The sequence below is a fragment of the Onychomys torridus genome, chromosome 2 (assembly GCF_903995425.1).
Source record: "Onychomys torridus chromosome 2, mOncTor1.1, whole genome shotgun sequence".
NCBI lineage: Eukaryota > Metazoa > Chordata > Mammalia > Rodentia > Cricetidae > Onychomys > Onychomys torridus.
The window spans coordinates 37,603,506-37,623,129 of NC_050444.1; the positions used below are offsets into that span (position 1 = coordinate 37,603,506).

The following is a 19,624-nucleotide window of genomic DNA, read 5'->3' on the forward strand; positions in this document are numbered from 1 at the left end:
TTTCACACAAATTCAATTTCACACATTAAAAGGAAAAAAGAAAAGAATTCACTCAAGAATTTCATGAGTTTTCTAGCTTGCCTGTTGGTTGAAAACTTTCTCATGAATTATTTTACTTAAGCTTTACAAACCCTTATAGAGTGTGCATTTTTATTAATTCCATTTTTCTAGTAACAAATCTGCAGGGCACTCCTGTTCTCAGCCTTACAGTCTGGAACAGTGGCAAAGTGTCCAACAAGCTGTGTTGTGTGTACACAGAGCTCATGTTCTGATGCTAACTCCATATACACTGTGCCATCCCCAGAAAGTTTATTCCCCAAAGGCTCAATGTGAGTTTTGATTTATTGCACTAATACAACCCTACACTACTATTTTGAAACACACAGTCTCTAAATGTCAGTAGTTAAAATAGCCCATTGAATTCCCTACTGGGGAGGCTTGGAAAAATCAGGCTTTAAATAAAACTTTAAATGAAATCTAAGATTTCATTCTAATGTGGACAAAGCCACTACATCAACAGAGGCATTCAGCTAGATTTTGTAGAAAGGAGCTAAATTTAAAAAGTAGAATAGAAATGATTAAACTTTGCTCATTCCCATTAGAGCACCCTTATATTCCTTAGTGGTTTTTTATTTAAAAACTTCACATCAATAAGTGGGAGTATTTATTGTTGTTAAGGATATTTTTCTTTCTGAATTTCAGAGAATGTGATATTTGAAAAAGTAAGATATTCATTCCAAAAGAAATTTACTCATAAGACCATTTTAAATATTTGGGATTCCCAAAAAATATACATATAGCATAGTTGTTAATTATTTTGAAGCTGGTTTTATTTTACAAGAACAACGTTTGGGAATAAGTTTGTGGACACTCTTTTCAGCATTCTAGGTCACTTAAGGGTTCTATTAGAAAATGACTGAGCACGTGGTGAGGCATATTACAATACAGAAATATCTGATCAGATTCCTTTAGCCATAAAACCAGATTTGAAAAAATCAGGAATTATGTATTTTTAATAAGCTTTGATTTTGACATTAAACTGCAAACAAATGAGAAGTTAATTACAATTAATTTGTATCAACTAATAATAATGTAACAAAGTTGTAATTCTGTGTGATGTTCAACTGAGTCTCATATAATGGAAAAGTTCACATTTAAATTACATGAAAATAATTACCATGGGTGAACAAATCATCTGAAATATCATGTCATCATATATGAAGTATTTGAAGTATTTGTAAAAGGAAAGTTTCTTTTTTTTTTTTCTTTTGGAGCTGAGGATCGAACCCAGGGCCTTGTGCTTGCTAGGCAAGCGCTCTACTACTGAGCTAAATCCCCAACCCGGAAAGTTTATTTCTAAAGCAACAAAACTCTAATAATATTTAAGACTAGTATGGAATTTGGCTGATTTTTCTCATTCAAGGAGTTAATACAGAACCAAAATTGCTCAAATGTTCTCATATTTGTCAGCATAACTTGAAAGCACTATTAAATATTGTATATTTTAACAACTTCATTACTTGATCTGTGAAGAATCATGAAAACATTACAGTTCTAGATTTTCATTTTTTAAAATATTTATTTTCTTTTACATGCATTGGTGTTTTGCCTGCATATGTGTCTGTGCCAGGGTGCCAGATCCTCTGGAACTGGAGGTACAGACAGTTGTGAGCCTGATTTTTCCTAGAAGAGCAGCCAGTGCTTTTAAATGCAGGGCCATCTTTCCAGCCCAGTTAAAGATTTTCTAAGTTTGCTCCTGCATCCCTTTTTTATTCTTTCCCATGCTTTGTCTTTGCTAGTGTGGACCTCTGTATATGCACACAATAATTTTGTTTTCCTCCTATAAATCATACATTATAGGGGAAAATAAGTCTAATAATCTCCTCCACATAAACAAGACGTCACTGCCCCTGCTTATATCTCCACACTTCAAGTGTAAGCAGTTGTGCTCCAAGCTGGCAGATGGCAAGCCTGTTTGAGGTCACCTTTGGGGTTTTGGTGTCTTCTTATCTGAGTTTTTCATTGTGCTTTGAAAATGCCAGACCTTACTGTGAGTAGGCCTTGTCCCATAGTTAAAGAAGCATACCTTTTCTTCTGCATCCAGTTACTAAAATGGACACAGGTTACAGAAGAGAACACCGTTTGGGAGAAGAGTTTTGTACATAACCCCATGCCTTTTCAGTATTCCTGCCAGCTAGGATGGAAGAGGAATGTGTCACTTTTCCATAGTGTCTTATTATCTCGCGCCTTGCCTGCAGAGTAGGGAGATCACATGGTGTCACCAGGCTTTGAAAAGTAATTGCTTGTAGCCCAAACATCAGCAAAAGATTAAAAATCAAAATAAAAAAAGCAAAAATGGCCAAAGCGGCAGGAGGTACCCTGAAAAAAGATTTGGGCTTTAGAATTGGGGCACAAGTCTTTAATCATGTCACCTACACCACATCACACGGTGTGGCTCACATGTCACAAAATGCTAGTTGAAAAGCCACAGCACACTTAGGAAAAATACAAACACCATCACTGGTAGGTGTCAAACCATCAGCATTTTAGTCTAGGCAATCAATATGTACTAAGCAAAACGACACACAAATAACTGAAAACAGTTTTCTCTGAATAAGGGAATTTTCACCTGAGGTACGGTACAATCAACGCTGTGAACAATTTGTCCATGTGTTTAGAATTTGTTTTCTATTAACTTTTTTCTATTGGATAGTGTTCTGCTATGGATTTTTTTTCACGTGCAGAAAGAAAGTACAATGTATCTTGTCACGTGACATACAAGCACTATCAGGTGAAATGTGTGTGTGTGTGTGTGTGTGTGTGTGTGTGTGTGTGTGTGTGCATTTCATGGCACCTTGTAGTATATTTATTTAAAGAGAAATCTCCACCTACAATATTCACTGCTATTAGCAAAAACTCTGATATCTTTGAAAAGAAAAAAATAAAGAATGAAGAGAATGAAGCATGGATAACATTTCAAACCCAAAACAAACTAATCTAGACAGTAACAAAAAGGGATGGGAGCAGTACTCAAGGAAGACAAAGAAATAATCCTAGGTTTTAACATGATGACATACAATCAGAAAAAGTCCTTTTTTTGAGGTTTGTGCTAAATGTTGTCACTACGGCTACTCTCAAGTGGAAGCATTCACACTTCCAGTGCACCCACAAAGTGCAAGGGCGGCAAGACAGGTGGTAAGATGATAGCAGTTGGGTAGCCAAAGCTGGTCAGCAAGACCTGTTTCCAGAAGTGACTTCAAATGAGTGTGGGTAACTCAGAAACCTCTACTTCCTGATCTCTGGCTGTAAACACCGACGAGTGGATCTCCTCATTTACTGTATATAACTTCTCTATTCAGGTTCTTAGGAATTCGACAGGTTGTCTGGAATGGAATCTACTGAGGTGGGGAAGGCATTCTTACTGAGCAAAATCCTTGGTGTGGGGAATGCTACAGTCTTGTTTAAAGGTGGACCCTTGGCGATTCACAAGCAAACCAAACCTTGAAAATAGGCACCCACAACAGGCGGTGGTGGCGCACGCCTTTAATCCCAGCACTCAAGGAGGCAGAGCCAGGTGGATCTCTGTGAATTCAAGGCCAGCTTGGTCTACAGAGTGAGTTCCAGGAAAGGCGCTAAAATTGCACAGAGAAACTCTGTCTCGAAAAACAACAAAAGGAAGGAAGGAAGGAAGGAGGGAGGGAGGGAGGGAGGGAGGGAGGGAAGGAAAGAAGGGAGGGAGGGAAGGAAAGAAGGGAGGGAGGGAGGGAAAAAAGAAAGAAAAAGAAAATAGGCACCTGCAATCCAGACTCACATCTTTGTTCAAATTTGAAGTATTATAAGCATTCGGACTCACTCTGAAAGTGATAGAGATACCCTTAAGAACTAAACCTGTTAAAACTGGATGAATGGCTTGAGGGACAGGGCATGACCATCTGCTTTCCCACAATATCCACCCTTATCTCTAAACGCAAGATCAAAGAGCTTTTTAAAGTTAAATATAAGATGTGATGTTCCTCATACTGTGAGTTATTCTCACCCAGCAGCTGCACAGTTTGCCATATGAAAGCGTGTGCTGGAATATATTTTCTAAAAAGGCATTGTAACTGAAAGAGTTTAGCATGGGATTCAAGTCCTCAGACCATACAATGACTGCCTACATGGCATTTTCACGACAATGATGACACGGAAGACATTCCAAGTTCCAGTTCAGAAGCATAGATGCCAGCGGGCGGGAACAGAGGCATTCAGAGCCTCTATTTGGCATGTGACAGATATCTTACACAGCTTCAGGATGTCTTAGGTCTCCAGTTGCACTGATTGAGTTAGTGAACTTGTAAAAATCTATCTGCAGGTTCTCTACAAGGTTTGGTTAATTGTGGTGATCAGCTGCAGAATAATTAATGGAATTTGTTAGACTCTCATATATGTAAAGATAAAACCTACTTGGATTAAGGAAGTTTTATTAAATATTTTCAATATTAAACTTCTGAGTGTTTTAAAGTATTATGCCTTGGCCGGGTGGTGGTGGTGCATGCCTTTAATTCCAGCACTCAGGAGGCAGAGCCAAGCAGATCTCTGTGAGTTTGAGGCCAGCCTGGGTTACCAAGTGAGTTCCAGGAAAGGCACAAAGCTACACAGGGAAACCCTGTCTCAAAAAACAATACAAAACAAACAAAAATTATATCTTAAAATACTTGCTATTTGGATATTTTATCTGTAATGGGCACTAATTTATATTAGCTTGCTTTTGTATACTACACTAAATGAATTAATGTTTTAAGCAATCTTCTAGGTAATATTGAAATACCAAGTGGTTTAATGTTTGAAAGTCCTCAGAATTTTTATAAAGAATCATTTTCATGCGAATACCGGTTTATTTAAAGTGACAACTTAGCTGCTGTTCTGACATGTCAAATAATCAGTTCTATAAGGAAACAAGATCGGAGAGGCTTGTGTTGATGGCCCCTCTGTTTCTGACTAGTTTGCAGATGTTAAGTCATTCAAGTACAGCTTTTGTAGGTAAGGGATTTATAAAAGACAGGGTCTCTTTCTTCTAATTCTCACACCACAGTGACAGCATCCATTCCTCATCAGATGCAATACCCATCCTTACTTTGTAAATGAAGGACATTTCTGATGGAAAAAAGCCTCCAATTTAACCAAACACATGACAGTGGATGTTTAATCTTTCAAAAAGCTCATCACAAATGCAAAAAAATTGGCTGAAAGAGCATTGCACCTTTACAAGTCCCTCCAGTAAATCCATTTATATTTTACCAGTGAGTGGATTTATTTGGTAAGATACTGGATACCTAGAAACTGCATTCAGCAAGGAATGGCGTTTTAGTTATACTTAATTGTTTATCTTAAAACAAGTAAAATACCCTTATGACAACCTTGTTCATTTGAGGCAATGTAGAATTGGATTTAATTTTAAATTTATATAATCCTGAGCTAAGGTAAGAAAATATAACTAAGTGTGATTGATGGCTTTAGCATCTCTAGAATATGATTTTTAGGTAGCTCCCTTGGCATCAAACCTAAGAAAGCCTGAAATATAAGTAATAGTCCAAACTAAAGTGTGTAAAAAAGTGGTTGCACCTTTTAATTCTAGGTTTGTTTTGTTTTTAATGGGTACAAAATCAGTATAAACTATGTAGAAAACAATCATATAAATATTACTGTGACAGTTATAACATGATGTTAAAGACATGTAATGTAGGGAATGGGATAATGTTCACACAGCTAACTGTCCTTCAACAGTAAGTGAGTTCCCCTTGAGGATGAAAGAAAACAACCTGCAGAAGCTCCGGGAAACTCTTCTGGTCTCCCATCATTTTTGAAAAACTCTTGATTTTACCACATGTTTAGGAAATGTGATGTTTTCATAAAGAGTGTCTATTGACTTTGATTATTATGTGCCAGTATAACCCTCAAAAATAATTGTGAATCTCTTACATTTGTGATTGAAAACTGTATCATTTGAGGTAAGTTGGAAGGTATTTTTAATCAACAACTGTATATCTAGAGCCACTCTCAGAAATACTTAAAATTGGTGTCTCTTTAAAACTCCAAGTTCAGATACTTCATTCTCTAATAGATAACATTTACTCCATAATGATTCATTTCTACACTATAAATTTATAAGTAGGATTTAAAGTAGTCTGGTAGAAAATTAACATAAACATGGATCCTAACATATATTTTCACATGCCTAATAATATATTTACAAAATAAGTCCACAGACATACAATTAATCAATTGTGAATATATAATCAGCATATATTAACAACACTACATTTCAATAAAGACAACAAGAATTAGTTTTATTTATATCTACTACTTTCACTAAAAGATTTCCTCCTTAAGCCAACCAATTTTATTGATGGGTAATTCATTTTTATATTAATATTGGCTAAAAACCGTATATTTTACTTATCAGTTCACAATTACAGACAACTTCCCATGCATGATACATTTTCAGCTAATTTTATCATGGCACAGATAATGATAAATTAAAGCCTTAAAAGCACATTACAGTAAACTCATTCTACCACATATTTTAAATTCCCACAAGACATTTTAAACACCAATATCTGTTACATCTTAACAATGATTCTATGAACTAAGTCTTGATTTCACATGAATTTTCAAGGCATTAACATTGTGCTTTCTTCAGATGTATGCAATCACATTTTTCTCTGGAATCATTTCTCAAACCAGGGAAATTGCACTGGCATTACTGAAGGCTAGCTAGTGCTGTGAGCTTGAACATTGCATGACATGACAAGGAGCCCACATCACTCAGAGATCAGTGTCACCATCAGCCACCAGGCCTGAGCTGTGTGAGATTACACAGTGAAAGCTTCCACTATTCCTTACCATTAAATCTGGTCAGAACGCAAGCTAAATATCTAAAGTGAGAAGATGAATTAATGACCGTCAATTGTTAAAGGCTTAACACAAGGGAGACTGCCCAATCCAACTCTCTGGTCTTCAGCTTAGAAAGCTAGACATTTCTGAAGAGAACAAGTGAGTTCTAGAGACAATCAGCATGAAGCGGACACATGAGCCTTCAGAGAGTCCCGTGACCATCTCTGACCAGCAGGGGAGCCATTGACAGGCACAGTCACCAAAGACCCAATACCTATGTGAACAAGCCCCCAGGGGGCTCTGGCTCCACTTCTCAAGTTTACAGCTCCTTGTCCCAGGACTCAGCAGAAGTACCAGCTTTTTAAAACAAACTTGCCAGGATCCCTGCCCCTGCTTCTGCACCAGGAGTCACCACCATATACAACTGTGATAACACGGGGGGGGGGGGGCACACAAGGTGGACGTGATGAATTTACATTTTTTTAACTGCCTGCAAAATTCCTACAAACAGAAATGATTTTGTTTTATGACCTTAGGTCAAAGTCCTGTGTAGAGAGTGAAAGATGGATGAAAGTGCCGTGGTAACGTCTAGAAGCTCTTCTACGTTCATGGTTTGTAGGTGGGGAAATGAGACTTAATCGCTTCTAATGAAAAGTGTCGTGATATATAGTCTCCTTAATTTTGGATTCAAGGTAGCTAGTAGACTGTTAGAAAAGATCTTCAACCCTGCCATCATCTACCAAATGCCTTTGCAGCTGTATGCATAGAGACCTACAATTTATTATAGAAAATAATTTACTGCCATTAACACTTAATTCCTAGAAATGTGGTCTAGAAATTCAAATAAAGTACCTTTTCTGTGCACACATATTCTGTATGTAATCACATTAGTTATTCTCTTTCAGTTTAAATATAATGGTATGTTGTTATGGAAGCATATATCATTTGCTTTAATTAATTCTCTATAACAGAATATCTAGTACCAATCAATTAAAAACACATCATTTTTATATTTGAATTACTTGCAAAGAAAACTTCATGTTCTTCTCTTGTAAAAATGAGTTTCCAGCCAGGCATGGTGGCTCATGCCTTTAATGCCAGCACTATGGAGGCAGAGGCGGGTAGATCTCTGAAGTCCCAGGACAGCCTGGTCTACAGAGATAGTTCCAAGACAGCCAGGGCTACACAGAGAAACTTTGCCTCAAAAAAAAAAATGATTTTCCAAAATGAGTTTCAATTAACAATTTATCTATGTAAACTACTATTGGAACAGGATCACATATTTGAATCACACACACACAAAAAAAAAAAACTAGAAAACCATATCTACAACATGAATGAAGTTTTGTGAAGGTGATGAGTCTCAGAAAATTTTGAAACCTATGCAAAGCTTCCTATCATGTATAAAAAGCATCAAACACTACTTTACTATTGACATCTTTCAGTTTTATGATATTTCCCTAACGCAACCTTACATTCACAGGGGCTTGTTAGGAAGAGGGTGTATTTTATAGACAATAGGTGTAATCAAGAAAATAAAACACACAGATTCGCATTTTATCACAACTGCACACAGAATAAAGCTCGGTGAAGTCAGAGTATAGAGTGCTGCATACACAAAGCACATAGTACAGTCTAGGGGGTGTTTCACATGCTTCCATGGGTTCAGCTTAGTTCTTACATGCAACTTCATAAAGGCCTAAGGGAAGGAAAGTGGCAGTTAGAGGACTCCCTTTGCCTTAGACAAAACTATCGAGAATGTTTAAAACCCCTCGGTTCCTGCACACTTTTACAATGCCAGAAAAGAGGAGAAAGAGAAATTATTGATTTTTAAAATTACCCAACAACTCCATTGCATCGTCTTCATTGTCAATGTCTTCTTCTATTACAGATGGCGTGGGGCTATGGATGGACTCGAAGGAATCCTGGGAAAGCATCGCAGCCAGAAGTTTCTTATGCTGCTGCTGCTGCTGTTTTAATCCTTTAGTCTTGGGCTCCATCTTTAAGCTGAAGAAATAATTGATGTGTTAGCTGTGGTCCGTAATGAAAATCTACTAAACTAACACATTCTCCTTCCACTACTGTGTCACATAAACATATTGCACATTACTTGTTTTTCCCTAGGATAATGGAAATAGCATGTTTCTAAGACATTTCTTGTACTCAATTCTTCCCCCAGTGTGGAGATGCCAACTCTTGCCCTTACAACAGGAAGTACTTTTTCTGATTGCTGCCATATGCCTCAGACTCATATTTAATAGCTTTTCTGATCCAGTAGGAGCCAGAAAGTCTAAATTATTCCCTGATTTCTACAACAAGTGTATGTCAAGTCAGACACAAGTGTTGGAGTATTGATGGCATTTTGTGTTATTCATTATAATCAAAGCTAGTGGGGATAACCTACCACTTCCACTCATATTTTCTGTTTTTCCTTCCTCCTTCCTGATGTTCTATGACTCTCTCTTGTCATTTCCTCTGTGTGAAGCACTTCATTCACTCTTACCTGACGGGAACTTCTGTTGGACAGTTTCACTAGCCATGTGGCCAAGAGTTATTTACTTTTGATGCTTCCTTTTGCTCTGATATTTTTAGATGAAAAATCCTTTGCCATTCTAATGATTGTTCCCCTAATGGCTGTTTGATACTTATCTCTGCCTGCCTTTCAGATTTCTTCTTTCAGAGCAGAAGAGATGCCTCACCAGTTAAGAATACTTATTGCTCTTACAGAGAAGCAGAGTTCAGTTCCCAGCCTCCACATGACAGCTCAAAAGTTCCAGCACCTTCTTCTGGCCTCTATGAGCACTAGGCACATATGTGATGCACAGAAATACATGTGAGCAAACAAACACTCATACACATAAAATGAAAATAATATTTTTCATTTAGAAGGAGTCCTTCCTTGATGCTGGTTTCTAGATGTTTACCTAAGATGTGCCTTTGTGTAAAATTCCCGGGGGTTATCCCACCTGGCTTTCCTCAGTTTCTAGCTGTTCAGTAAGTTTTCAGCTGTCACTCTTAATTCTTTTCCAAGCCACCCACTTTACCCTTTCTTCTTAGAACCTGATAAGAATTTCAGACCTTTTCTTATTTACCCACAGGCCACTGAAACTGCATCATGCATATGTGTGTGTGCCTGAGTGCATGTCTGTGCAACACATGCAGGTGCACACAGAAGCCAAAAGAGGGCATTGGTTCCCCTGAAACTTGAGGCACAGGTGGCTGTGAGCAGCCTGGTGTGAGAACTGAGCCCAGGTCCCCTGCAAGAGCAGCAAATGCTCTTAACCTCAGAGCAGTATCTCCCAACCCTGTATCATATTTTTTTTCCAATCTATTTTCTTTCACTTGTTCAGAAAAGGCCATTTCAATAGATCTGCTACCACAGTCTGTAATTCTATCACCTGTCACCTCGGCCCTGCCACCAGGTTTACACTATTTTTATTTCAGTGAATTCTTCTGCAGTACTATAATTTTCATGATGTTTCTGTAATCTGTGTTTATTATGATTATTTTCGATGTACTTATTACCAAGGAATTTGCAATCGCTTATGAAAGCACTTTTATGGTGACTGCTTTAATTTCTTCAGGTATTTCTAACCCGTGTCACCTCAGGCAGGTCTAGCTTGACTTTCAGTACTCAGGCTGTACTTATTATGGTTTGGAGCATGAATGGTATGTTATAAAATTGTGTCCTGTGTGATTGGGCTATTAGTTAGGTCTCTGTGTGCCCTGTGCAATTCCTATAATTTATAGGACAGTCAACTTGTGTTACTGAACTAGTTTGAAGTTCAATAACAATTTAAGTGACAGACCGTTGCGATGAGGTTCTATCTAGTGTTGGTGGTAGCTCCTGCTGGTCCCTCCTGGTGTCCGATGAGAATATACTCAGGCTGATAAACTGCTGCCTCTAGGTAAATGAACAGTGTCAGACTGTGGGGACACAAAGGCTTTCCTGTGCCCAAGTTATGCTGTCAGAGATCCCTCTCAGTGATATCTGAAATACCATCATGCATGTAAGCAGATGAAAAAAGGTCTGGAAAGGGAATTATGAAATGAACAAAAGAAGTTAATATTGTGAGGTGAAATTGTGTTCCCAAAAATACTGTACAACCCTAATAAACTTATCTGGGGTCAGAGAACAGAACAGCCATAATATTAAACATAGAGTTTAGGCAGTGGTAGCACATGCCTTTAATCCTAGCATTCTAGAGGCAGAAATCCGTCTGGACCTCTGTGAGTTCAAGGCCACACTGGAAACAGCCAGGCATGGTAACAAGAGCCTTTAATCCCAGGAAGTGATGGCAGGAAGCAGGAAGGTATTCAAGGTGTGAGGACGAGGAAGTAGAGCCTGGTTAAGCTTTTAGGCTTTTGAGCGGCTCTTCAGCTGAGAGGCATCCAGTCTGAGGAAACAGGATCCGCTGAGGAATTGGCAAGGTGAGGAAGTTATGGTTTGTTCTGCTCCTCTCACCTTCCAGCTTTAACCCAATACCTGGCTCTGGGTTTGATTTTATTAATAAGACTTTTTAAGATTCGTGCTACATCATTGTGCTAGGTTAGTGAGGTTGAGAATCTATGACCAAGTGGGGGACTTGAGGTAGCTCACCCCCCTACCACAGAAGAAAGCAGAAGACTTAGACACAGAAAAACCAAGAATCAAGAACTGCAATTTCTTTTTTCCATTAAATAATGTACAGGTTCATCACTTCAGAAAAAAAAAAAAAGAGGACAAGGGTTGGATATTTGGGGATAGAAGAATGCTGTAATTAAGGAGAACAGATGTATGAACGGAGCAGATGTACGTGGAGCTTCATTGGCAGGATTAGCATATTTGGGGTTTGAGCACTCATGGTTCAGAGGCCCTGGCCAGTGTGTCAAGTGTTCTCCAACCTTTGCTGATCCCATCTTAGAACAGAAAGGGGCTGAGTTGCCACAAGATAGAACTTTGTCAAGAAAGGAGAAAGGGAGAGTTCTCTCTCTCTCTCTCTCTCTCTCTCTCTCTCTCTCTCTCTCTCTCTCCCAGATCAGAACAGGATAAAGCTCTCAGCTACTGATCCAGCATCTTGCCTGTCTGCTGCTTCCTTCTATAATGGTCATGAACTGACCCACTAAAACTGTAAGCAAGCCCCAGAGGACTGGTCTCAGTCATGGGCTGCAACCGAGCTAGATAAAGAGAAGAATGAGGAACAGAGTGAATGAGAAGCAAATGGTGCATTTTGGGTTCCAGTTTCAGTTGGGTACCAGAGAGAATGAAATAGAAAGCCTGGAGATGAGGGGGGAGGTTGAAGAACCTGAAGTAATATTATGATTCCAGATAATGATGACAAGATCTGAGAGATTATAGAGGGAGTGAATGGGTGAAAGGGGAAAATTAAAAAATATTGAGAAAAGAAAGGAAATGAGAGGCTAGGTTTGGAGTGGAACAACTTCCACTGCCTGATCCATCAAGTCAGGCAGAGTGCAGAGAACGATGTGTTCAGGGGAAGGGTTGGCTAAATTATTGCTATGAGAAGATGTTGGGTAGATGTAAAGAGTGTGAAGAGTGTGGCTTGTAGGATTCCTAAGTCAGGTTTGGAAGAAAAATGTACTACAGAAAAAGAAAAGAGGATTGTTTTAGGGAGAAGGCAATGGGAAAGGATTGTAGACAGACTTTACACCTCCTTTTCCTCCAGCACCTTAGCCTAAGAGCGGAGGGGGTGGAAAGAATGTCATGCTTAAGACAGCTAGGAAGTGCAGAGTGGTGGGTGGGATGAGAAGAAAGGATGGGTGGGTCTTCCTAAGAACTCTGGAGGTTCCACACATGTTCACCCCCTTCCTAAGAACGCTGGGGTTCCACAATTGACCCCCTTCCTAAGAACTCTGGAGGTTCTGTACACATTCACCCCCTTCCTAAGAACACTGGGGGTCTCACACATTCACCCCCTTCCTAAGAACACCGAAGGTTCCATACATTCACCCCAGTCTTTCTCTCTCTCTCTCTCTCTCTCTCTCTCTCTCTCTCTCTCTCTCTTTTTCTGAAGCTAAAAATCTTGGGGCTTGTGAGGTTTCTAGGATTTTTTTCCAAAGAATAGATGAACAGCAAAATATTGAAGAGGACATGTGGTTAAATACTGGCTAGCATAGCCACTTACTTCCCAGTTCCAGTCTGGGGCCAGGGTAAACCTCTATGGGACTTGGTTACTTCTTTTACCCACTGTTCCATCATGCCTACCCGAAATTTTTTATCTTCAAATGCCTTCAATTGTGAACTTTGGTGTTACCTCTAACATGTGCTTTACGGATTTTTTTCATGTCCAGAAAAGCCCACACCTGACCATCTTTGTTTTTGAAGTTTGTGTATGAAAGTGTTACCCCTGCTTCAATCCATTTTCTTAGTCTTTATCCTGGTTTACTTTCGATAGCACCACACAGTATGACTTGAATTTATGGTGCTCAAATATATATTCAGCTGTTGGCTTTCTATGGAAGGCAAAATTTCCAGGCTTTGTGCATTTAACATCAAATCAATCTGAGTTTTAAGAAAGGAAAACTTAATAGAAAGATCATTTAGCTTTAATATTTAAAGTTTAATTCCAAGTTGTGGTATTTCTATTAATTTTATTGAATATTTACATTCTAATAAAAATCCTCATTTAATGAAGCTAGTTTACTGGATCTACAATATTTATGGAGTTTATCCTTGTTTTAATTAGATGGTTCAGGTTTAAAGGAACTGATTATGTTTTCAAGGCTTGATGAACCTGTTTACTAATTCCCCATTAAGACCTATCAACTCATTTTAAGAAAGTAGTCAGACAACTATTGCAGAGTCTAATCAGGATGACTTAAAATGAGATTATATAGGCTTATTAAACTCAATTTTTGTTTATACTTACATGACAAATGTGTGATTATAATAACTCTAAGAGTCATTTTGATTTGCATTTCCCTAATGGCTAAAGATGTTGAACATCTCCTCAAGTGTTTCTCTGATATTCAAGCTTCTTCTGTTGAGAAATCTCTGTTTAGGTATGTACACCATTTTTGAATTGGATTATTTGGGTTTTTTTTATGTCTAGTTTCTTGAGTTCTTTATATAGTTTGGAGATCAGTTCTCTGTCAGATATGGAGTTAGTGAAGATCTTTCCCATTCTGTAGACTGCCATTTTGTCCTGTTATTAACTGTCAATCTTAGTGTCTGTGCTATTAGTGCTCTATTCAGGAAGTTGTCTCCTGTGCCAATGTGTTCAAGGCTCTTCCCCACTTTCTCTTCTATCATGTTCAATGTTACTGGATTAATGTTGAGGCCTTTGATCCACTTGGACTTGAGTTTAATACAGGGTGATAGATATGGATCTATTTGCATTCTTCTACCTGCTGACATCCAGTTATGCTAGTACCATTTGTTGAAGGTTTTTTTTCTTCTTGGCTTCTTTGTCAAAATTTGGGTGTCTATAGGTTTGTGGGTTTATGTCTGGGTCTTCAATTCAACCCCATTGATCTGCCTTTCTGTTTTTATGGCAATACCATTCTGTGAGATTCTATCTTACACCTGTCAGAATGGCTAGGATAAAAAACACAAATGACAGCTTATGCTAGAGAGGATGTGGAGCAAGGGGAACACTCCTCCATTGCTGGTGGGAGAGCAAACTTGTGCAGCTACTTTGGCAATCAATATGGTGGTTTCTCAGAAAATTGGGAATCAATCTACCTCACGATCCAGATATACCACTCTTGGGCATATATCAAAGGATACTCAATCATACCACAAGGACACTTGCTCTACTATGCTCAGAGCAGCTTAATCTATAATGGCCCAAACCTGTAAACAACCTAGAGGCTCCTTGACCAAATAATGGATAAAGAAATTGAGGTACATTTACACAGTGGAGTATTACTCTGCTATCAAAGACAATGGCATCAAGACATTTTAAGGCAAATGGATGAAACTAGAAAAAAAATCACCTTTAGTGAGGTAACCCAGACCCAGAAAGATAAATATGGTATGTACTAACTTATAAGTAGATATTAGCTATAAAGAATAACCATGCTACAATCCACAGACTCGGAGAGACTAGGAAACAAGGAGAGCTGTAGTGGGTAGCCATCCCAGCCTTGGCCTGGAAGATCCATCTCCCATTGAGGCTTCGGTAAAGGTCACACCCACAAGGCAGGGCTGAGGGAGGAAGTGGAAGACCCAGGATGAGAGGAGAGGTCTCTCTTGGTTCTGGGACCCTGGATGCTGAAGGTGGACCCAGCAGAGTTCTCCAGAGAACACCGCCGGACTGCGCCATACCTTTCCCACACCCTGCAACCTACCCCTTCATTTGTAAGTTACCCCACAAAATAAACCTCCCTTTTAACTACGTGGAGTGGCCTTAATAATTTCACCAATAGAGAGCCCAAGGTGGAATGCATTGAACTCCCTGGAAAGGAGAAATAGAAGAAAACTGCTGGGTGGACTGGGGGTGGGTGGAGATGGGAATTTGAGGGATCAGGTTAGGAGTGGATGGAAGGGGAGAGTACTGAAATAGATGACTGGAAGGTGGGACATTTGGGGGTCAGGAAGAAACCTGATACAAGGGAAATTCCCAATAATTTATAAGGATGACCCCAGCTAAGACTCGTAGCAATAGTAGATATGTAGCCTGAACTGGCCATCTCCTGTAATCAGATTGGTGACTACCCCAGTTATCATCAGAAAGCCTTCACTAGTAAGTGTTGGAAACAGATGCAGAAACCAACAACCAAACATTTGGCCAAGTTCAGGGAAAGGAAGGAAGAATTACAGGAGCCAGAGGAGTCAAGGGCATCACAACAAAACCCATAGGAACAACTAACCCGGCTGGTAAGAATTGACAACCTGGGAGCCTGCACGGACTGACCTAGGCACTCTGCATACATGTGATAGTTGTGTAGCTTGACCTTCCTGTGAGACTCCTAGCAATGGGGCCAAAGGGCTAACACTTTGGCTGGCTTTGGGGGAACCTATTCTTTATACTGGATTGCCTTGCCCAGCCTGAATAAGAGGGGGATGCTTAGTCTAAGGCAAATTGATATACCATGTTTTGTTGATATCCGTGGAAGGCCTGTTCCTTTCTGAACCAAAACAGAGGAGTGGATGGGGATGGGGATGGGTTGCAGGGAATGGGATGAGAGGAAGGAGGGGGAACTGTGGCCAGGATCTAAAATAAATAAATAAATAAATAAAACTCTAAATGTTCAGTGGATGCATATGCTTTCCCAATAACTAGCTAGGCAAGTTATAGAATTAGCAAGCTATGAACAAGCATGAGAAGTTTCTACTCATTCCCTAACACCCCCCCCCACACACACACACCAGCTCTCTCCCACCCTTCTGTCCTTATTTGGATGCTTTCATATTTTTCTTGAACCCTCTTAATTTTTAATTTAAGAATATGGTAAAGAAGAGTCAGGAAAATATCTTTCATCATACTCATACATCATTTTGAATGTAACATTATAAGATCCACATATGTCTTGAGGCCCACCCAAAGACCATTAAGGTCCATGATCTTAACACTGGTGTCTCAATGCTATTCTATTAGTTTGTCTGTCCTTACAACTGCCTTAACCATAACCAGCATTTAATACTCTATTTGTCATCCCTACATGACCTTAGTTGTTGACTTTTTTATGTAATGTATTTGAGGTGCATAAAGAAAAAAAGTCAAGCTAAGGAATGTTGTTTCTAATAAAAGCTCTAAGAAAAATACTTTAGGTAAGTTTCTATCCATAAGACTTCTAAGGTTTGGTTTGCCATTAATTTAATTTTCTAGTCCAGTGGTGAATGTCTAGTTTGTTATGTATCTGTTGTTTAGCACAAAAGCAAAAGTTGTTTATGTGCTGAGTATTATAATAACAGCCACTCAGACAAGATTTTCTTTTTCTTTTATTTTCTATAGGAAAGGCTAAGTTAGAGCAACAGATCAAAAATAAAAACAGACTGTCGACAGTTTTTCTTGTGAATAAGCTCTGCTTAGCATGGGCCTAGTGATAGCCCACACCTCCTACACTCATGTAACAGATATTTATCGAAAATAGCTATGTGCCAGCCTTGGTGAGAAAAGAAAAATGAATGAAATAAAGCTTGAAAATCAAATTTTCTTTGAGCAGTTTGGAATATCATTATGCTTTAAATCTCAATGTGCAAGATTGATAAGTTATAGCATATGTATTACTATTGAATGACAGTGGCTAATTCTATAATATGCACTAGAACCTTTAAAACTTTCTCTCTAATGTTTCTTATTTATTCAGATGCTGTGTGTGAGCCCCAGTATAAATTCAGAAATCCTGTTTTGAAATTGCAGATTGGAGAAATGCAGTTTGTAACCTGAGTTACCAATGTTTTCTACATGATTTCTACATATATGTAATGTTTCTGAATTGATTGAAATATAGCCAGGACTTCATCACCCTTTCAATCTACAAGTGACATCTCAGCTCATATTTTGAATATAGAGTGAAGTGAGAAGGAGATGACTTTTTAGAACATAAGGACAAATGTTTGGGAAATGTCCGCATGGACTGAGGAAGAGATACAACTAGGATTGAGAATTTCAGGGGAGTAAGAGCTCACTGAATGAGGAAGAAAAAGGAGGAGGTAGCATTTGCAATAAATAGCTGTGGATATTATTATGAATAAATGAAAGCAAGATGGAAGTTGACATTTCTCTATTTTTCATTTTAAGAATTAAAGATCTACCAAGGAATAAAGATAAAGGTCTACTGAGTTTCATAAGCCTGGCATTAGAGACACAATGACCCTCATTGACGGGTGAAATTGAGCTGGCATTTCCCAGAAGAGAAATGGACTTTCAGAAATTGCTTGATTCTCCTTTCAGGGCTCTTCAACTATTTCAATAATTTAAGGTTATTTCTCATGGAAATAGAATCAATTTTCTCTAAACCTGAAGCACATTAATGAGTATTCTGAACTTTTTCCCCTTAAGCCAAGTGGTGAGAGCCAAGCAATCTTGAAAGCTTTTACATTAAAGAAAACACAGTCTTCTCTCCTTGAGAAAAAATAGCTATTTGTTGATGGTAAATTTAACATAAGAAATACAAAGTTCCTGTGGCTATACTATTCAGAGAAAAAGCCTTTGGTGGGTACCAGCTAATAGCAGTCACAGGGACTTACAGTTCCATCACCTTTTCATTCATCAATATTTAAATGCATTTATACATGTTTCATAATTCTTGCCTCTCATAACGATTTGCACCCCAGCTTCCTTGACTGATTCAAGTTGTACTTCTTAGGGTGGTATGACCCCAACATGGTAATGATGAATGTGCTTTATCTAATAAACATGATCTCACATCTCCAAGTTACTCTACCTCCGTACATGGATGCTTATGGCAGATGTCCTGTCACCATTCTGGGATCCAGAGTCTGAGTAAAATGAGAGTTATATGTAAGGGTGCTTTGAATGAGATGTCCCCATAAGCTCATGTATTTGAATGTTTGGTTCCCAGTTGATGGACTGTTTGGGAAGGAGTAGCAGGCATGCCCTTGTTAGAGGAGGTGTGTTATTAGGGGTAGGATTTGGGGATTCGAAGACCATGTCAGGCCCAGTTTGGCTCTCTTCCTGCCTACTACCTGCCTGTTGACTGCATACCATGATGTAAGCTTTTAGTTACTGTTCCGTCACCAGCCCTGCCTGCCATCATGATCCCTACCATGATGATCATGGACTAACCCTATGAAACTATAAGCAAGCCACCAGTTAAATCAGTGATTCTCAACCTGTAAGCCACAAACATCAGAAAAACACATAAATCCAATGGTTTGAAGAACTCCCAACCATAAATTTATTTTCATTGCTACTTACTAACTTATTTTGCTACTGAGCTATATCTTAGTTCCTAAGACCATCAGAAATACGTGTTTTGTGATAGTTGTGACCCACAGGTTAAGCACCACTGAATTAAATGCCTTCATCTAAATGCTGCTGTGTTTATGTTGTCCCTCCACAGCAATAGAACAGGAATGAAAACATTGTACTTTTAAGTTCCTAAAAACATTATAGCTTATAAATTAAACCCAAGAAAACATAATTATTTTATCCAACCACAGTAATATCTGTAAGCTTAAATGTTTGTACAAAGACTTTTCTCTATAGTCCACCTTAACTATACTTCATAATTCTTATCCACTTAACAGTTCCCTTCTTCCCTAATGATTTCATCTTCTTAGCACCTTCAAGTCTCCCTCATCCAACTCTTAAGCCAATGCCCAGTGTGATAGCTGGTGTTCATTGACAGCTTAAAACCTTAAACTATGTCACCACTTGGTGCTATTAACAAAGAAAGGGAGCTTACTTAAGTAAGAAAAAATCAAAACACAAACCCAGGTGTGATACTCAGAGGTAGAGTGCTTGCCTTGTACACTACAAAGTCCTAAGTCCAAGTGCAGGACAGCCCCAGAAGAGAGGAGCCTTCAAGAAAAAATCTAAATAACACGCTGTTTTGTTTTGTTTTTTAACTACAGTTTTGTTCATTTATTTATTAGCTTAGTGCATACGTGTTTAGTTTTGTTTTGTTTTGTTTGGAGCTGAGGATCGAACCCAGGGCCTCTTGAGATTTCTACCACTGAGCTAAATCCCCAACTCCAACATACGTGTTTTTGTGTGGATGCACTTGAGTTTTCATGCTCATTTAACACATGTACCGAGGACAGAGGACAATTTGAGGGAGTTTTTCCTTCTGTTATGTGGTCCTCAGGCAGGGACAAGCATCTTCACTCTATAAGGCT

At 38.7% G+C, this 19,624-nt stretch overlaps 1 protein-coding gene across 6 annotated transcripts in view; it reads right to left on the reverse strand.

Moving 5' to 3' along the window:
* C2H8orf34 (chromosome 2 C8orf34 homolog) overlaps positions 1 to 19,624 on the reverse strand; it is a 401,050-nt gene that overhangs the window by 218,692 nt on the left and 162,734 nt on the right. For 5 of the 6 annotated variants that reach the window (XR_004944281.1, XR_004944280.1, XR_004944279.1 and 2 more), the window contains one exon: positions 8,714 to 8,880. Coding sequence is in view for 2 of the 6 variants with exons in the window: in XM_036179890.1 (XP_036035783.1) it covers positions 8,714 to 8,880 (167 nt within the window). In the remaining 4 variants the exon portion in view is untranslated. Of the gene's footprint in view, positions 1 to 8,302; positions 8,573 to 8,713; positions 8,881 to 19,624 lie in introns of those variants that run through there. The other variant, XM_036179891.1, reaches the window with a different exon arrangement.